At 40.2% G+C, this 19,442-nt stretch overlaps 1 protein-coding gene across 4 annotated transcripts in view; it reads left to right on the top strand.

Moving 5' to 3' along the window:
- STAG1 (stromal antigen 1) overlaps positions 1–19,442 on the top strand; it is a 357,281-nt gene that overhangs the window by 181,237 nt on the left and 156,602 nt on the right. For all 4 annotated transcript variants that reach the window (XM_050965354.1, XM_050965355.1, XM_050965352.1 and 1 more), the window contains 3 exons: positions 1,572–1,645; positions 8,888–9,011; positions 16,514–16,612. In XM_050965354.1, the coding sequence (XP_050821311.1) occupies positions 1,572–1,645; positions 8,888–9,011; positions 16,514–16,612 (297 nt within the window). The remainder of the gene's footprint in view (positions 1–1,571; positions 1,646–8,887; positions 9,012–16,513; positions 16,613–19,442) is intronic.

Genomic DNA, 19,442 nt, shown 5'->3' with positions numbered 1-19,442 from the left:
TTATATATCTGCGCAATCTGTACTTGCAATCCGATATTGTATAGTGGCTCCTATATTGTGGCTTTGTACTGAGGATGTGAAATATTTTCATTCCTGCACTTTGTAGTGTTATTCTTCGATATTAAAAAATGCTGTGAATGATAAAAAGAAAGAGTTAATGCCCTCCTTGATGGATCAATTATGGTTTTGTATGGTAAAGGCAATTATGCCTTGAAAAAAGATTATGTAAAATGGACACTTTCTTTCTCAACAGATCTGTTCTTTTCGTGTAATCTGAGTCATATTTACTTAATGTAGTGACAAAAGTAGGGTTGTACTGTTTTTTCCTGTTATACCTGGTCTACATGCAATTTTTGTATTGGTGTATTTATACGAATTGGGGGATGATTTTTTAGTTGTGGTTATACAGGAACAATCCAGAGTGGATGCAGTTACACTGGTATAAATGTGCTTATTCCCTTTTCCATGTGGGGATAAGATGTATTGATATAAACATATTTATACCATTATAACTGTGTTGACATTTGGGAGGCTGGGAGGTTTTTTCTATAGTTATGTATGAAAACAGGCCGTAAGTCAGGCAAAGCCAACACAGGTGAAACTGAGTGAGCTGGATTCTAGTCACTTTTGCACATGATCAGTAGAATTACTTACTAATTTCCAGTTAATTGCACCTTTAAATCCCAGTTGGAAACTCCAGAGTTATACAGGTGTAAGTGGAAGACATAATTTCTCAGTAGATTTAATAATAGTAGTGATGACATGCAGGATGTCAATAATTCATTTGAACTCTTTCCCAGGATGAGTTTTCACAACGGTAACTCAGAAAAGAAATTATTTTACTTGTAAAATTAGCATATTTGATACAGAAATCAATCAGGGAGAATCAATGTGAATCCCCATTATGCCATTTTTTTAGAGGGTCTGTTTTTACAGTAGATCTTCCCTTCAGGGCACGAGACTTGATATCAGGGAACTAGCCCCAACTTAAGCACCTAGGTACCAATTCTAGAAAGTTTCCCTATGCAGTGAAGCAGTTAAGCATATGCTTAACATTAAGCATGTGCATTGAAGTCAATGGAAGTTAAGCACATACTTAAAGCCAAGCAGATGCTTTAATGCTTTCCTGAACTGGGGCCAGAAGTTGGAAAATTTTACTCTTCTAAATTCATAATTAGGCCTCGTAAGTGGCCTGATTTCCAGAGATGCCGAGCACCTGCAGATCCACTTACTTGAATGAAGATTGAAGATGGTCAGCAGAATTGGGCACTTAATCTCTCCTTCCCTCAATTTCCTTTGCAAAGAAGGGGATCATACTTAGTCAAAGGGCTGCTTCTCAGTCTAAATTCATTAATGTTTGTAGGATGTATTAACTTCCTTTCATGAAAGAACTATGTATGTATAAAATGTTTTTATTTATGCCTATTGGGAGGAAGAAAAATGCTAATTATAATACCTTTGAATGAAGCATACTTCTTAAAGCTAATAGTATAATGTTTCAGGATGCTAGTACTATAAATTATCAGGATGTCCGTCTGAAATATTAGTGATCTTCTATTTCTTTTTTGCAGCTGCAAGAAAACCAAGATGAAATCGAAAATATGATGAACTCTATTTTTAAGGGTATATTTGTTCACAGATACCGGTAAGAAAATGAGCACTGTAGAAGGCATCATTTGCCAGATTTAATTAAAAATATGTTGATTTTTGTGGTATAACATTCTAGGTCCCTCCAAAACAAAACTAAAACCATTATAATCTTTGAGGTTAAGGAAGAGAATTTAGGTGTCTCCCTTTTTACCCAAATAAATAATATATCCAGACAACATTAATTTGGTCCTAAGTAAAACCATAGGAGAGAAAAAAAATGAATTCACTGTTAAAATGCAGTTTCAGCTAAGGTGAGACCACAAAGACTGAAATGCCTTAATAATAACCACCATATGGTTATTTTATGTTGTACAGAGCAAAAAAGTTAATTGGGTGCCTTCACTGTACCTTTACATGCCTTAACATTTTGGATGTCTTTTAAGATTAATCTTAACTCTGAATTTCCTGGATTTGTAATTCTTGTTTTAGCTACAATTACAAGCATTATTATAGTGGTTTTTGTCATTAAATTACTGATGTGTACTCTCCATCTTAATTCCAATTTAACAGTGTTTTCACTTGGGAATTTTGGGGGCTTTAAATTATTTTTAGAGCCAGATAAACCAGAAAGTTCTGGCAGTTTTGTGCTACTTTGGAGCAGTGCAAATCAATCACGTTACAATGGCTAGTAAAAAATGGATTTATGGCTGCTTCAGAGATAGTGCAAAGCAGCTGGAGCATACTGGTGAATTTGTTCCTTATTTTACAACTGATTGCTTGGTTTATTTATGTAAGACAAGATAATATTTTAACATTGTAATTGTTAAAAAAACATATAAACTTGCCAAGTAAGCTTCCAGGATATGAAACTGTGGAATTTAACTGTTTTAGTCATAAAGAAACATATGTTGTTCAACTTTAACATTTTGGTTGTCTATGAAAGCCTTGAGACAGATTGGGCAAAAAGGGAACAGTGTGTGGATGAGAGTGGGGCTGTCTGGGGGTGTGTGAACAGAAATATGTAGGAATGATAGGAAGTTGATTGGAGATGACAAGGGGAAGGGGAATCTGAGGTTTCTGCATGGGTAAAGTGGACAGAAGAATTTAGTGATGATGTTGAAATAGATAGAGACGACCAGACATGTGCATGGGTCTTTTGGAGGATGGATTATGTGCAGAGGGGCCTGGGTTAGGGAGAGCAATGCTGTGAACTGGGCAGGTGTCTGAGGTGGGCCCTCAAGCTTTCGATGCCAAGGCATGATGCTTGAAAGACTGCTCATGGCAATGTTGCGTCAGCTTGACTGAGGGATTTCTGCTGGGGAAGCTAAGGCAGGAACTTAGAGGAAGCCCTTAAAAGACAGAGACACTGGGACTCAGGGTCTGGGATCCTCCCACCTCTCTGAATAGCACTGATTTCCCTAATATAGCCCTCTTCTCTGCAAACAACCCTTTTGCCCCTAGGCTTTATGCACAACCTTGCTTCCTTTTGCCCCGCACATCCACATTCTGTCCCTGTCTCCCACATAGCCTCATTTACTATCTGCTTGGTTCTTCAACACTAGAAAGCAGCACTATGAAAAACAGGAGAGTGGCCAAGTGCTTGGAGGGCAGGGATATGTGAATGAAGATGTGAAGGGGCACTAGGGAAAGGTCAGCAGGTCTCTGAGATGTTGGGAAGTAGAGAAGAGGGTCTCCAGGGTCGTGGGCTCGATTGTGCTCTGACCTCATTGTAAAGACATTAGAGTTATACCACTGAAGTGAGCATAACTCTAACTCTAAAACTGGTCTGAGAGCAGAATCAGACTGTGTTGGTAAGTGCCTTTGCGTTAGCTCTAAATGAGAACTTCAGATCCATCTATGAGTAGAAAGGCAAGCTGATGTGTAATGGATTTGTTAAGTGTTGGTCTACCACTGAACCAGATGCCTTGGATGAGAGAGGTTTGCTTGACACTCCCCAGCAATATATTGGTGTTATGATGTGAGAGGAGTCAGAGCTTGCAATTTGTCTCCTTTTAGTGCAGAAAGGGGTCATAGAGGTACTTTAGGTTTTGAATTACATAACTAACATGAAGATGGGGGCTCTTGGTCTTGTCACCAAACAGAGGGAAGAAAAAGCTCTTCTTTCTGCTAGTAGCAGTTTTGAGGGATTTTGCAGCCCTCACCTCCACCCACGCATTGTGGTGGCATAGCCTATAAAAAAAACAAAAAAAAATTCCATACTCCATAGCAGTGTTTCCCAAACTTGGGATGCCGCTTGTGTAGGGAAAGCCCCTTGTGGGCCAGGCCGATTTGTTTACCTGCCCCGTCTGCAGGTTCGCCCGATCACGGCTCCCACTGGCTGCGGTTCGCTGCTCCAGGCCAATGGGGGCTGCGGGACGTGACGGCCAATATGTCCCTTGGGCCATGCCGCTTATATAAAAAATAAATATTAAGTGAGCCCTGTACACTTTGTATTCTATGTTGTAACTGAAATCAATACATTTGAAAATGTAGAAAACATCAAAAAATATTTAAATAAATGGTATTCTTGTTACTGTTTAACAGTGCGATTAATTGCAATTAATTTTTTTAATCGCTTGACAGCCCTAAAAGAAACCTTTGTCCCTCTCCTTTGAGGGGTTTAGATTGCACTCCACAAGGACCAAGCTGGCTTCTGTGAGCTGCCTTAAACATACCCCAATGTTAGAGATCTGTGGAGCAGCTACTTTGTTTTTATACATTTACGAAACGCTATTCCCTATATCTGGCATCCACATTGGATGCTCAGTTTGGTACTGCAATATTATAATTATTTAATTAGGACTCCATGCCCCACAATATGCAGGCAAGAGTGCTGCTTATGAAATTATGCCACGAGTGGGAATGTGCAGAAGCTACTTCAAGAAGAAGTGAAGGTTACTCACCTGTAACCAGAATTTTTCAAGATGGATTATGCACGTTGATGGTCTCTTCCCTCATTTCCTTCTCTCTGAGTCCTACTTCAGCTTTGGACCTGAGGAAGTGGTGGAAGGAACTGAGGCGGGTGGAGTGCCATGCTCACTTATATAGCCTCACCCTCAGGAGGTGAGTAGGAGCAGAGAGAGGGACGTGTGAGAGTGCCTCAACGCACACTCCTTCAAATAGGTTCCACAGTCAGAGCTGCACCATCTGTGCATCCCATGAGTGGGAGTGTGCAGAATCCATCTTGAAGAACTGCAGTGGCAGGTGAGTAACCTTCATTTCTGTCTTTTAGAGCTTCTTTGTGTATACTTATTCTTGTGCTGATTTAGGGAGCTCATTCATACATCCTAATATTTTTCTGTCAAGATGCATGTTAGCATATTGAGTAGCATCATCATGCTCTCCTCTGAAAACCACCTGTGCTTGACTCTGTTCTTTCTGTAAGAACAGATTATGAGAAGAGCAGCAACTGCAATCTTTGTCTTCAATAAGTGAATATGAACAAATGTATTTGATTATCCATTTTGGGCTCAATATTTCAAGTTGTTGAGTGCTCCAGCCCTCATCAAGCAAAGCACATAAGCATAAGTTAAGGATTAATCATATAGTTAAGTTCTTTTCTGTATAAGGGCCGCAGTACCTAATACCTTGCATGAATACAGCAAAAACGAACACACACTCACACAATTCTTGAATGCTAAGTCTATTTTACCTGAATTGTCTGTGGCATCCTCCATTGTAGGATGATTTCCTGTATATTGTACTGTTGCTGCAGGATCAATATCCTCAAATGTAGTTTTTCATAGGCAGCTCTGACTGAGAACTGGGAAAGCTCCAAACAAGCCATCTTGCCCAGCTGCAAGGAACACCTCTTGCATATTCTTAATTTCAGTTAAGACTTTTCATTGTTTTATAACAACACCCTGAAGTGGAACATCTGTGATAACCCTATTCAAATTGGCCACTCCAATATGTACTATATGATTAGATTAATTGTACTATTAACTATTGAACTTTGTCAGTCCGTTTGGTTCTTTCTTACACTGATGAGACTGATATACTGTGCTGTAAGCAAAAGCAGACTCCATAGGCAGAAGCAGGCTCCATAATCTGCTTCTGTCTCCAAATACTTGATTCTGGTCTACAAGTTGTATATTGCTGCAGACATCATTCTTTCCTACTTCATTTTCAGTTATATTGAACTTCCCACATAGGTCAGAGATGTCCTTTTTTATAAGCAGCAGTGTGGACTGAATATCAGTTCTATGTCCCTTGAGTTCTGTGAGAATCTCTGGCATGTCAACTTTTGTAGCAAGAAGGATCTTTTCTCTCTCTGTTTAGGTGGTGTTTCCTTTAAGAAGCTAAGAGAGATCCTCTTGAGTACAAATGGCTTTATGGAATAGTTGTGATGGCTTGGATTTCTTTTTTGGGGTGCTTGTTAAATTCTTCTCAAATGATTTTTAGGTTTAGATGGTGAATTTGGCAAGAGAATGTTTCTGCATCTGCCCAGCAGGAGTTGAGATATAAGGCATCCCCAGCAAGAATGCCCTAATGGTTGTGTTAGTTATATTTATAACCTTACATACTTGACCATTTTGTTTTGGTCCTTATGAATTATCTTTTAGACTGTTCTTTAACCCTTACATTCTGTTTCTTTCATTACTCTTTCTATTTCTTTCATTTTAAAATAAATAGCCCTTTTATTTTCTTCTCTCCCTTCAGCTACAGTTCAGGTGGCCCACCCCTTTGTGGACTCCACTAACCTCCCCTTCTTCTCATTCAGGCCTGCCGCCTCTGTACTTTGGTCTGCATGTGATATAATTACCTCCACTCCAGAAAACTCTTTTTAAAACAACTGCCAGTAAGAGAGAGATTCCAACGTATTCTGTTCTGAAATATTGTATACTTGAAATACTTAGTAGATAGCAATTTCGATTAAACAGCACCTTTTTTTTTTTTTATCATGGCTGCTTCCCCAAGAAGGGTAAAAATTTTCCCACAGCTCAATCTATCTGATTTATTGGCATTTATAAAGCATTTTTCTTTATCTCATGTCTGTATATGGATTAAAAACAAATTGAGAGATACCTGGTAGGGACAGCTGGTTCATTGTCCTACTCTGCTAATAATGAATATTACCTCCATCATGAACTGAATGGTTTCTTTAATTTGAGGTTGGGGTGTACCCATCTCAGCAGGTGACAGGTGGTTCAGCCTTGGAGGTTGAAAGAACCAGGGAGTTTCAAAGGAGACTTGAAGTTTCTATGATGATGGTTTGCCTGCTTAGTACCATGGTGCAAACACCAATAAAAATCCTTAAGTCTTTTTTTATAAAAGATACACAGAAGGAAAAAAACAGCTAAAGCATTTGAAATATAAAGTATTAAATTAGGCTTTCATTGTAACAGCATCCCATGTTCCCTTTCCCTTCAGCTGCAGAGTTTTTAGAGTAAAAAACTCTATTTAACAGTCTCTTGGATGGCATTAAAGATAACTGTCCTTTTTGATGAAAAGACAGGTAGTTAGCTGAGATGGGCTTGAGCTGTCATTGCTAATGTCCTGTCCCATTTCCGAAGAAGACAAAACACGCACAGGCAAAAGGGCAGAGAAATGAATAGCAAAGATAGAAAATGCAGCTTCTGTGTCTGATGTTGATTTTCACTTGCAGCTTCACTGCTGAAAAAAACAGATGTAGCACATGGTCTGATAACCACTCTGAGACCTGGCAAACTTTACCAGCATTGAATTGTTAAGAATATTGCTTTAGTTGCCTTTTTGGTCATGATTCATACCAGTGTTACAGAATATGCAGTCTTGAGAGTCTGGCTCAGCCATTCATTAGACAAAAGGAAAAAGGAGAGGCCTATAAGAACAGAAATAAGTGGGGAAGGAGAAGAACACACAAAGGTGTTTCAGTATCACTCGCTCTCACATCCCTAGTGGTATTCAGGATTTAGCCAAAGCTGGTGGAGGTGGCAGTGTCATCTGGCTCGCTCTCTCTGGCCAGGTCTGGTCAGGGCATCTTTCAGGATTTTGATGGAGGAGGTCGGGATTCCCAGGAGACTGTGGGTGTGGCAGCTGTTATGGTGAAGCTTGCTTCTTCCTTTTTTCTTGCCTTTCCATCAGTCAGCATCGTGTTAGTCTCCACCTAGTCATCTGTATTTCTCCTCTCCCCTCCCCCCCCCATTTTGTTTAAGGGAGTGGTAGGCAGAATAGTCCATCCTCTCATTATTTTGTTCTCCAATAAGATCACTTTCCAACACACCAATTTTGGTTCATAAATTTTTGTTCTCATACTTTGCTTGTTTACCTCAGATATAATCTTTACACAGTCTTTGAATTATATCTGTAGGCCTTTTTGTTTGTACTAATACAGTCTCTCTCCCTTTTCCTTTTGGAACTTTTCCCATCATTGTTTATTATTATAGGCTATTTTGACACTTTATGAATGTTCACACACTTTTTATAGTTGAGGTCACAATTAGGGTAAATTTGTAGACCCAGTTATCACAGCAGATGGGAACTGTAGAACTACCCAAGACCAGTAGGTGGTGCTGCAACATGGGTGTTTCCATCCACAACTTCCCTGACTACAGTGAAGATCCCTGGTCCCCTCTCATGTGATCAGTTTGCATGCAGTACTGTGGCCTGCCCCTGCATCAGTTCCTTTGGTCTCTCTGCAGGCAGTGAATCATAGGACTGGGTCAAACCTGGTGGCTTTGCAGCCTTAAGCTTCTCTCCCCACCTTAGAGTCGTCCAGCACCACCAGTTCTCAAGTTCATTTCAGGAATGGAGATCTGAGTAGGGGTCTCTGGCTGAAAAAAACTGGATTGGTTCCTCCTCATTGCTTCCAGGTTTTCATGCTTTTCTTCACAAAAGGAGCCTGAACACTCATAGAAGTTTCTGGACAAAAAAAGAGAGTCAAGCAACCAGATAGATCTTTGTAGATCATATTTTGGAAATAGATGGAGTAGACAAAGTCAAGACATTTGAGATTGACAGCTACTTATGGAACTTTGAAATAATGGAAGAAAAGAGATGGAGTAATTGAGGAGTGGAGTAGAGTGACACTCTCTTTAGGATGGCAGAACCAGCACACTTAAATACAGAGGGGATGGGGTGAAACTGATAAGTTGATGGATTTGAGGATGACAAGTTTAGAGACATCAGAGTTGAACACAAGGATAAAAGAGTACAAAGTCAGACTGGGGGTATGGTGGAGAAAGTAAAGACAGACCCATAAATATTGTGGTATTATAAGGTGCTAGTAAATTATCACTAGACTAATGGGGATGAAGGGAAAATTGTGTTTGACTTGAACCTTGTTAAGAGTATTATTTTTTTTCTTTTTCTCTAGTGATGCTATTGCTGAGATTAGAGCTGTTTGTATTGAGGAAATCGGAGTATGGATGAAAATGTACAGTGATGCCTTCCTGAATGATAGTTATTTAAAATATGTTGGTTGGACACTTCATGACAGGGTAAGTAGTATTTTCCAGAATACGACACCAGGAAAAATGCATGTTTCCTTTTCCTGTTCAGTATATCACCTTTTGATTATTTTTCTTCCTTTCATTTATTTGTTGACTAATACATTTCTGTAGTCATCATCTTCATTTATGTAGCTTAAAACCAGCAATGTTAGATGTCCAGGTCTAGGCTGGTGATCCAATTGATTGCTTCAGATGACATGGAGTGGATGACCGAGAAACAACCAAAATATGATTGATTGGGACATTGGTTGACATGATGTCACACAGTTTGAAGTTCATTTCCATACTCACAAATAGGTTTGGATCTAAGTTTCCATTTATGGAGTAGGTTAGGTGCTTCTGCCGTGTGATGTATAGGTTTATAGTGGACCTTATTTTCTATGGAATTGAAAAGCCACTGGGTTCTTCAATTGAATCCTTGATGAGATGTTTGTTCGGGATGTTGTCATCTTCCTCCTTGCTTGCCACTGATTTTCATGGGGAGAAAACCCTGAGTCTTTGAGCTCTTGCACTGGAAGCCAGAAAGGTTTTCTGGATTTACTTCAGTTTTTTCAGATATTATTTAGGCCTTCCTGTACTGGGAGATCATTGTTCTCTCAAATATGATGAGGCTCCTGAAGGATTTCTGTGTTGCAACAAATTTGGGGTGAATGAATGTACAGCAGTACAGGAAGCTATGGTTGTGACTTTGATTTTTACTGTAATGATATGCATGACTGTTTAAGTTGAGAGTTGGCAAGTGATGTGAGGGAGCTATGTGCCCAGATTGGTGAACAGTATTCTGCAGTATAGTAGACAAGGGCCACTGCAGAGGTCCTTAGATTTTTTTTGTATCAGCTCATCAGGTCGTTCCTGCCCATTTTTGGATGAGATCTACACACATCTTTATTTTGTCATGAATATTTTTCAGGTACTGGTGATTTTTGTGAGGTTTTGGTCTACGGTTACACCGAAATATTTTGGGATAGGATCATATGTTATCTGCTGGCCACAAAAGTCCAAATACAATTCTGGTCTAACTATTTGATAGTTTTGTCAGTATTTAATCTAAACAATCTTAGTGGGATTTGGTTTTAGTCAGAGCAATGTCATCAGCAGACACAAATTTCGGTGGTGATGTTTGAAGAAGGTTGCTGGTATAGATATTAAACAGAATTGGTGATAGAACTGATCTCTGTGGTAGACCATCATTGACAGTGCATGGCCTGCTGACCTGGTCACCAAGGAAAACATGAAATCTATGATTGGTCAGCACTTCTCAGAAGAATTTTATCATTGCACTGCATGGAATAATTTTGCTGGTTTTTAGAAAGAGGCAGTAATATCCATCATACCACGTTGTATGCCTCATATAAGTCTAAGAAAGCTGCCTCAGTCATGAGTTTTCACTGGAATTCTGCCTTTGTGTGATGGTAAGGCTAATACTTGGTTAGTACAGCTGCAGCCTGGTTATATACCTGCTTGTTTGGTTTGGCATTGCTTTTACAGGCGGTATGATCCTTGCCAGTAATATTCTCTCTATAAGCTTGTACGACAAGCAGAGGAGTGAGAGAGGCTGGTACTGTGAACTGGATTCTCAGGACAAACCCTGAGGAATGGATATTGGAGAACAGTATTGCCAGCCATTTTTTGTACTTAGCTCTGAGGTTGTTAACAAATTTCTGGCAAAACACCACCAGGTCCTGCAGCTTTCATGAGTGAAAGGGTCTTATTGACCTCAGCAATGAAGGACAGTGATAGCAAGGAGGAGGCAAGTGGTAAGATGACTATTTGTCACAGTATTCTGCGCACATTGCACTCAATAAACTTGTCCTGTTGTGCTTTTTATGTGCATAAGAAGTATTCCTGCAGTCACATCAGCTGAGACTTGAGTGTTTCACTGGCTTTGCAAGCCCATGCTGGTGCAATAATATCCAAGCTTAGCAACTGGAGTGAGTAAAGTACAGAGCTTCAACCATCTCAGTCCATCCTTGGCGGTGCACTAACTTCAGTGACTATAGTAAGGATGTTGAGTATTTTCATCCGATGACACTTAGCACTCCTTTCTGTTTCTTTCTTTCCACAATGAAGTATATCCTTTTCGATTACCATAAGGGATGTTTTTTTCTTGTACCTATTTAGATGATCTGGCTGAAACAATCAAAATTTTCAGGTCGTGTTGGAATCACATAGATGGTAGATTCAGTTGTCACAGAGAATCCTGCACAGTTTGCCTGTTGCAACTCCACTGGATTTAGGCAATGACATGATTACTAGGAGTCCAATCCCAACATGGATTGTCACCAGTTGATGCTAACTAGAATATTTTTCTGACCAATTCTGAACTAATCTTAGATAAAGAAACCTAGATCTAGGTTATAGTGGGTTTCAACGAGAAGAATGAAAAGTGCCCCTCCCCTCTTACATTTATCTCCAGACGACTTCTCCTTGTCCAGATCTGTTGCGCCCCCAACAATCTTTTATTCATTGAACTTTTTGAAACTTTGCACTTTTAGAGAGAGGTAAGGGATTGACTCTGTGTACACACTTTTGCAGAGGGACAATAGGGTTGAGGTCTGTTTTTTATTACCTCTGTATATTTTTTATTTAAAACATTTTTGCTGTTAACAAGCAGGTTATCTTGGGAGACACAAATCCAGTTTGAGAACTGCAAAGCTAAGCATCTCTGATGCTATCTTCTAGACTGACCACTGAGTCCCATTGGGTAGATAGAAAGATTAACCTAAATAATCTATACAGAAGCCCCTGGAACCCTATAAAATTGGGTCTGTAGCAACGCGAAGACTTACCAGCACAGCATCTCCTGCTGGTCATCCTGGGAATTAGCTCTCCAGCTCCGGAGTGCCCTCTGCTGGCCAATGTCCCATTTGCCTCAGGCCCCTGTGTCCCTCCCAGACCCTGGTGCCCCTTTACTTTGGGTGCTGCCCCCTGGCAGTAACCCCACTTTCTGGATCTCCCCACTCAGGGGAACCTTCAACCCTCTTCCCCCACCTCGCCTCAGTGGCTACTGCCAGTCACCATCTAGCCCCCATTCACTGGGGCAGACTTCAGTCTATACCACTCATCATTGGCAAGCGAGTTTTGGCCCTGTTGCCTTTACCCACCCTGGGCTGCACGTCTGCAACCCTGGTACCCTTCCTGGCCTTTACCAAGGCCTGCAGCCTGGGGGTTTTCCAGTCTGGAGCTCTCCAGCTCCTCTGTCCTTTCCCCAGCCCTGCTTCACTCTAGGTACCCTGCTGAGCTCCCAAGCAGCCAGGCCTGTCTTGCTCCACAGCTAGAGAGACACTGCCAGAGCTCCTGGCCCACAGCCTTTTATAGGGCCAGCTGTGGCCTTATTGGGGCGTGGCCCCAGCTATGGCTTTTTCCCCAATCAACCTTGGTTTTTGGCTCACAGCCCCAGTCCTCTCCGAGGGCTGGCTGTAACTCTCGGGGCTGGAGAGGGTGACCACCCTGCTACAGGGTCCCTAATCCATGAACTATTGGAACTCATTTACAAAACTTTTCTTAAACATTACATGAATATATTGTCTAAAACCAAGTCTGCAAGACACAGGTCTCCAGGAGGTCCCTCCCAGTCTCCAGCCTCCTCAGTTTTGATGCATTTGTCAGGAGCACAGAACCAATTTCATTGTATTCTTTACCTTCCTTTAGGGCCATCAGGCCCACTACCAAACAGCTTGAAAGCAGATTGTGAAGAATGGCTACTGCATCCTTTTTAAGTCTAGGCTTCCTCTAAATTCTGCTTTGACATTTCATCAGGGATCCTTTTGATGAGTTATTACTTCTAGGTGAATTCTCTTCTACAGAGGGATCCATAGAAGAGGTTCAGAGTCAGTACCAAAGGAAAAGCTTCTACAGCAGGCACTTCCTCATCCAAAAGAACCTCTCCCTCATATTATCTTTTGGAAACTGAAGAGTTTCATCAGAAGATAAATTCTGCCTTCTGTCTTTGAGAAACATCTCTCCCATCCTCCTGCCCTGCGACTGTCTCAGTTCTTTCACCCTAAAGGACAGGCACTTCCATGTACTAATGCGGCCATTTAGTGTGAGCAACAGACACTTTCAATACAAGGTCCTGTCATTTGGACTGTCAACAGAACACACAGTTTTCACCAAGTGCTTGGCAATGATGGCTGTCCACTTAAGATGAAACATCAAATTCTACCCTTACTCAGACAACTGGATGACAAGAACTAGATCCAACAACCTACTCAGTTTATCAATTCAAACAGCCTGCAGTATCTTCAGATCAGCTGGGAAAAGTTTCCCCTGGCCTCCATACACCAGATATCCTTTCTAGATGCAGTTATGGAATCCATACAATCAAAGAAAAGGTCTGCAGCAATCTTGCAGTAAGTCAAAATTGTTTTATATCTGCAAGATTTTTCCTGATAGCTTAGCCATTTATACAATCTCTTAGGCTTGTCTCAGGAAACGACCTCTCCAAGATTTGATGGTCCAAAATTACAATGACCTACCTTATGCTTTGTATACCTTGACAGATCAATTGGTGGAAGTGCATAGAAATCACGTTAAAAGAGTCTGTTGCATCTCTCAAGCTTCCTCTGCAATAGTAATCACAGAAACATCGAAGCTAGAGTACACCCTACCAAAGATTGACTATACCAGTCTCTCATGAGTAGAAGTATGCAAAAGCTCACCAAAAGGAAAGTGGTTACTTAATAGTAACTGTCGTTCTTCAAGGGTTGCTTCTGTATACTTCCACTTTCTGCCCATCGACCCCTCTTCCATCTTGGATTTATGGAGTTCAGGAGAAAAGAATTTAGGTGATTAGGATTCTGACCACATTTATGTAGTCTCAGTCTCTGAATGTTCATCCGGGTGCTAGTTTGAGCAGCCCTTGAGGTGCAGCAATGAGCACAGCATAGGCTGACACAAGAATCAAGCCCTGTTTTTTTCATGAGGTTTAAGTGACTTGTATTATTTTCCTGGGGTGCCCTATGCCTTAAAGTTGCAAAAAGGTAACAAAGAGGACCCAGGGAATTAGAGACCAGTCGGCATAACTTTGATATCTGGAAAGATATGAGAGCAAATTATTTAACAATCAGTTTGTAAACACCTGGAGGATAACAGGGTTATAAGGAATATCCAGCATTGAATTGTCAAGAAGAAATCATGCTAGACCAACAATTTCCTTCTTTGGGTCACTGGCCTAGTGGATGGGGGAGAGGAGGGGAGGAGGAAGCAGTAGATGTAATGTATCTTGATTTTTAGTAAGGTTTTTGGGAGTGTCCCATGTACCATTCTCACAAGCAAACTAGGGAAATGTCGTCTAGACAGAATTACTAAAAGATGAGAGCACAATTGGTTGAAAGACATACTCAGAGTAGTCATCAATAGTTCACTCTCAGACCAGGAGGGTGTATCTAGTGAAGCCGCCTGGGGCAGTTCTGGATCTGGTATTATTTAATATTTTCATTAATGACCTGGATAATGTAGTGGAGAGTATTCTTATAATTTATAGAAAAACCAAAATGGGCGGGATTACAAGCACTTCGGGGGACAGGATTAGAATTCAAAATTACTTGACAAATTGGAGTATTGATCTGAATTAAACAAGATGAAATTTAATGAAGACAAGTGCACAAACATGAAATGAGGAATAACTGGCTAGATGGTAGTACTGCTGAAAAGGATCTGGGGGTTCTAGTGGATCACAAATTGAATGAGTCACCAGTGTGATGTAGCTGGAAAAAAAGGCTAATATTCTTTGGTGTATTAACAGGGGTGTTGTATGTAAGACATGGGAGGTAATTGTCCCACTCTGCTCGGTACTGGTGAGGCCTCAGCTGGAGTACTATGTCCAACTCTGGACACCCCACTTTCGGAAAGATATGGAAAAACTGGAGTGAGTCCAGAGGAGAGCAACAAAAGTGATAAAAGGTTTAGAAAACCAGGAAAGGTTAAAAAAAAAAAACTGGGCACATTTAGGCTCGAGAAAAGAAGACTGAAGGAGAGCATAATAGCAGTCTTCTAACATGTTATAAAGAGGACTGTGATCAATTGTCCTTCATGTCCACTGAAGGTAGGACAAGAAGTAATGGGCTTAATATGCAGCAAGGGAAATTCAGGTTAGATGTTAGGATAAACTTTCTAACTTAAAGGGTAGTTAAGATCTAGAATAGGTTTTCAAAGGGAGGTTGTGGAATCCCCATCATTGATTGGCACTTATCTATCCCCCATCTCCTCAGAGTTAAGAGATGATGGGTTTTTCTTTTTTGATATTTCTTAGCTTTGTGTACCATACAATGTGTGTGAAAAGGCATTGAGAAGAGATAGGTACTTGTGGAAATTTTGCACAGGCTGACCAGTGCCCCTTGCTAATGGCTGTTCTCCAAGATCACAACATGAAGCAAAGTTAAATCCAGACTTTCATATTGTAAAGACAAAAAATTCACTAGGGGGTCAATCTTTTGCATATTCAATGTACATCTTCAGAAGACACTGTTAGAGATGGAAAGAAGGAGCAGGAGGACCCACAGGCGGATTGAGTAAACCGACTTCTTTATTGCGGTAGTTGTTCCCCTCGACCCAATTGTCAAGTAAGACCTGAATTAATCACATCACACTCTTTTTATCTAACTTAATATGTAAGTACCCACGTTTATTACAGTGCCCCCAAAACTCTTGTTTAATAATATGAACACCCATATCATGAATATTAATAGCTATATACTGAATATAATTATACCTGCCCCTGTTTACAGCATTAAGCATATTATACAGACCTTTTTACCTTGAAGATGCATTTCTTTACAGTAATTGTAGCCACAAGTTCCCTTAATCAGCAACTCACAGGGGAAGGAGGAAGGGGCCATGACCCCGAGCTCGTTTATGTAACTGGGAGAGGAAGTGAGAGGGGAGATAACACTTCTTCACACAAAGGGTATCCTTCAGACAACCATATTCCTTATGCAGCTGCAATGCTTATCTATCCTTAACAAGCGGAAGGGAAGGAAAAAGAATGGTAGCTTTATTTATCAAGTGAAGAAATAGTGCTTGCCTGTGCCTTACTCCCTTTTACCATGACAACGGTTACCCAGATATTTACTTAACTCTTACATACCCCAACAGACACGAGTTTCAAATAATTCTTATATTTTTCCCCCTGGTTTTGGGGTTTTTGTTGTTTGTTTGTTTGTTTGTTTTGTTTTCAACATCAACTGAAAGAACCTTTAGAAGCCAGCTTTGGACTCAGTCCTGCCTCCATGAACTTCAGTGGTGCAGGTTGGGTCTTTTCTGTGTACAGAAGCAGAAGAAGTATAACACTTGTTTTTGTAGAATATTCCCTAATATTTTTGTACATTTTAATTTAACTGTTAGATTATTTAATGAGGTTGTTTTTGGTAACTTATTTACATAGAATTTTAAATGTACAACAAAACTAGAGATTACTAGATGGATGCTACTTAATCTTCATGTACATTTCATTAGGATATTTTGGCTAATCTTAGTGTGTTTTTCTTTAGCAAGGTGAAGTGAGATTGAAGTGTTTGAAAGCTCTACAGAGTCTGTACACCAACAGGGAGTTGTTTCCTAAACTGGAGCTATTTACTAACAGATTCAAGGTAAGAGTGAAAAGAGGAAATGTGATTTTTGAAAAAACTGTAAAACGGTAGAATTGTCTCATATCTATCTAGTCATTTCACATCTCTTAAATCGTGCATTAAATTATGTGAAGGAGACTCACCTGCTTCTGCCACTGATTAAGTGCTTTTCATGAGGACTATCCAGCTACAGCGGTGAAACAATCATGTTTGCTATTTTCAGTAGGAAAAGGGCTCTTGGTCTTTTAAATTAAAGAAATGTGACTCATTTCAGAAGCAGAAGTATTCCTGAATGAAATTTATGAGGGTGATACCAGCACATTTATTTTTGAAGTTATTTATCAAATATCCGTCACTAGATCTGGGCATGATTCTTACTTTCCCACTGTCCACTTGTCCTCTCACATTACCGAATAATCCTATGATTTTTATATTTTAATCTCAGTGAATTTCAGGGCTCATGAAGGTTTTCCCATGTTCTCTAATATTTACTTTCATATATAAAATTATATTATATTAGAAAGTAAGTATTTATATATATAAATATTTACTTTCTAATATAATATAATTGATTAATATGGAAAGAGATGCTGTCAAGATAACTCTTTAATGAAAGTGTGTGAGAGCATGAATGACCAACTGACCAACCTCGGGGCACATCCCAGTGATGCGATATATACATCATAATTCTCATAATTGAAATTAACATGCAATATGTTAATCAGTAATGTAAAATGTTCATCTAATGGTACTTCTCTGGAATGATTCCACACTATTCTTTGAAAGGACAACCATAATGGCTCGGTGATGGAATTGCTGGGATTTACCATGTACCTTATTTAGTTATTAGCTATTATAAAAAGAGTGTCTGTTTGTAGGCGGATGGGCTAATTTAAGAAAATGTCATGAAAAAATAATTTAAATGAAAAATAACTTTTCAGTAGTGCTCCCCGGAAAACAATTCAAGGCAGAGGCACGCTATAACCAGCACAAGATGGCATACTATGTGAGCATGTTCTCTAATTGATGAGCAATGTAACAACGTTAACTGGGGCGACTTTAAGTGAGGAGTTATTGTACTTAATATTAGACCTCATTGAACAAACCTGAACAACACATCCAGGAAATTCTGCTCCAGGGCAGATTGCAGTCTGGGCTCCGTAACAGCTGCTTTTCTTCTTTCCTGGTCAAGTCATCTGCTGTATGCATTCCATTCAATCCCTGTAATTCCAAGTAATCAGAACATAGACAAAGCAACCATGAACCTCATAGCACCTGCCTGACCAAGGCATCATGGACTTGTATTAGCTCTCAATTCCACCACCCATAGCTTGATCACTGGTGAAGGATCTCTTGTCTCAAAACCAGGAACAAATCCCTGCACCCCAACCCGCAAACTTTGCAACTCACTGCTTGGATAACCTCTGTCTAAGTAACACAAGGGGAAAAGTCTGTTTTTAGGATGTCCAGGCTATCTTGGGAAATAGCAGAAAGGACTCCATGAGTCACCTATTCAGCGAAATGGAATTTTTTTTAGTCTCTGCTGAATCACATCAGTTATCAACTGGTTGCACACAGATCAGACAAATATTGGGCTACCCATGACATTTGAAATCTTCTGGTTTCTCATTTAGTTCAGTAAGAGTCTATTTCACAGCCATTTTTGCTTACATCCACCTGTCAATGGATTTTCAATCTCTTTACATCCCTTGATAACTAGATTTCTAAAGGGATTTGTACATATTTACTCTCCTGTGTCTAATGCAGTGCCCTCATGGGATCTAAATTGAGTACTGTCATGCTTAATGAGTTTTCCTTTTGAACCTTTGGCAACGGCATTCTTACTGTTACTATAAATTAAAAGAGTGTTTCTGGTAGCAGTTACTTCTGTGAGGAGGGTATCAAAGCCTCAGGCACTACTAGCTGACCCTCCTTTAACACACTATTCCACAGGGACAAGGTCTCTCTCAGGCTACACCCTAAGTTTATGCCTAAGGTTGTTTCTGCATTCCATCTCAATTGGACCATATGCCGTCTGGTGTTTCCAAAGCTTCAGTGTAGTAGGGATGAGATAAAGCTTCAAGTGTTGGATATTCGGAGGGCTCTGTCCTTTTATCTAGACCATACGAAATCTTTCAGATCTTCTCTTAGACTTTTTGTAGCCTATGCTGAAAGATTTAAAGGACAATCTGTTAGAGATCAGTGTATAACCCACTAGATTTCTGATTGTATCAAGCTCTGCTATGATCTAGCTAAGGTCTTTCCTCCTCAAAGGATAACAGTCCATTACACTAGGGTCATTCCTGTTCGTCAACCTTTTTGAGCAACATACCAGTAATGAAAATTTGTAAAACAGCAATGTGGTTATCTTCATGTAACTGTCTCCAGACACTATGCAATTATTCATCCTTCCCAAGATAATGCAAGCTTCAGCAAGTCAGTCTTGCAGACTGTCTTCAGGTAATCTGAAGTCCCACTACTTGTAAGAAAATTGCTATTGAGTCACCTACAGAGGACTGTATGTGTGTACAGTCACTTGAAGAAGAAAAAAGTGATTACTTACGTGGGTACAATCCAAACCAGTTGAGGGCTGTGTCACCCCTCCCCTGCAATCTTGGGTACCTTATAATGGCTTTCTGAAGTAGCTCCCAGTAGGACCACTCAGAGACAGCCTTCCAGCATGCAAGCCACACCCTGAGTGTCTCTGTGTAAGTGCAAGCCTGCCAGCCACACTGGGATTACACTCTGACTCTCACCTGCCTTAGTTATACTGCAGGATGGCACCTACGCATCCCCAATTTCAGATTTTCCCCCAGAAATGTATGTGGTGTACTGCCCAGCCCTCCCATGG

This window comes from Gopherus flavomarginatus, chromosome 8, assembly GCF_025201925.1.
Source record: "Gopherus flavomarginatus isolate rGopFla2 chromosome 8, rGopFla2.mat.asm, whole genome shotgun sequence".
NCBI lineage: Eukaryota > Metazoa > Chordata > Testudines > Testudinidae > Gopherus > Gopherus flavomarginatus.
Note: the sequence above shows the minus strand (reverse complement) of the source record. Positions and strands in the feature narration are given on the sequence as shown.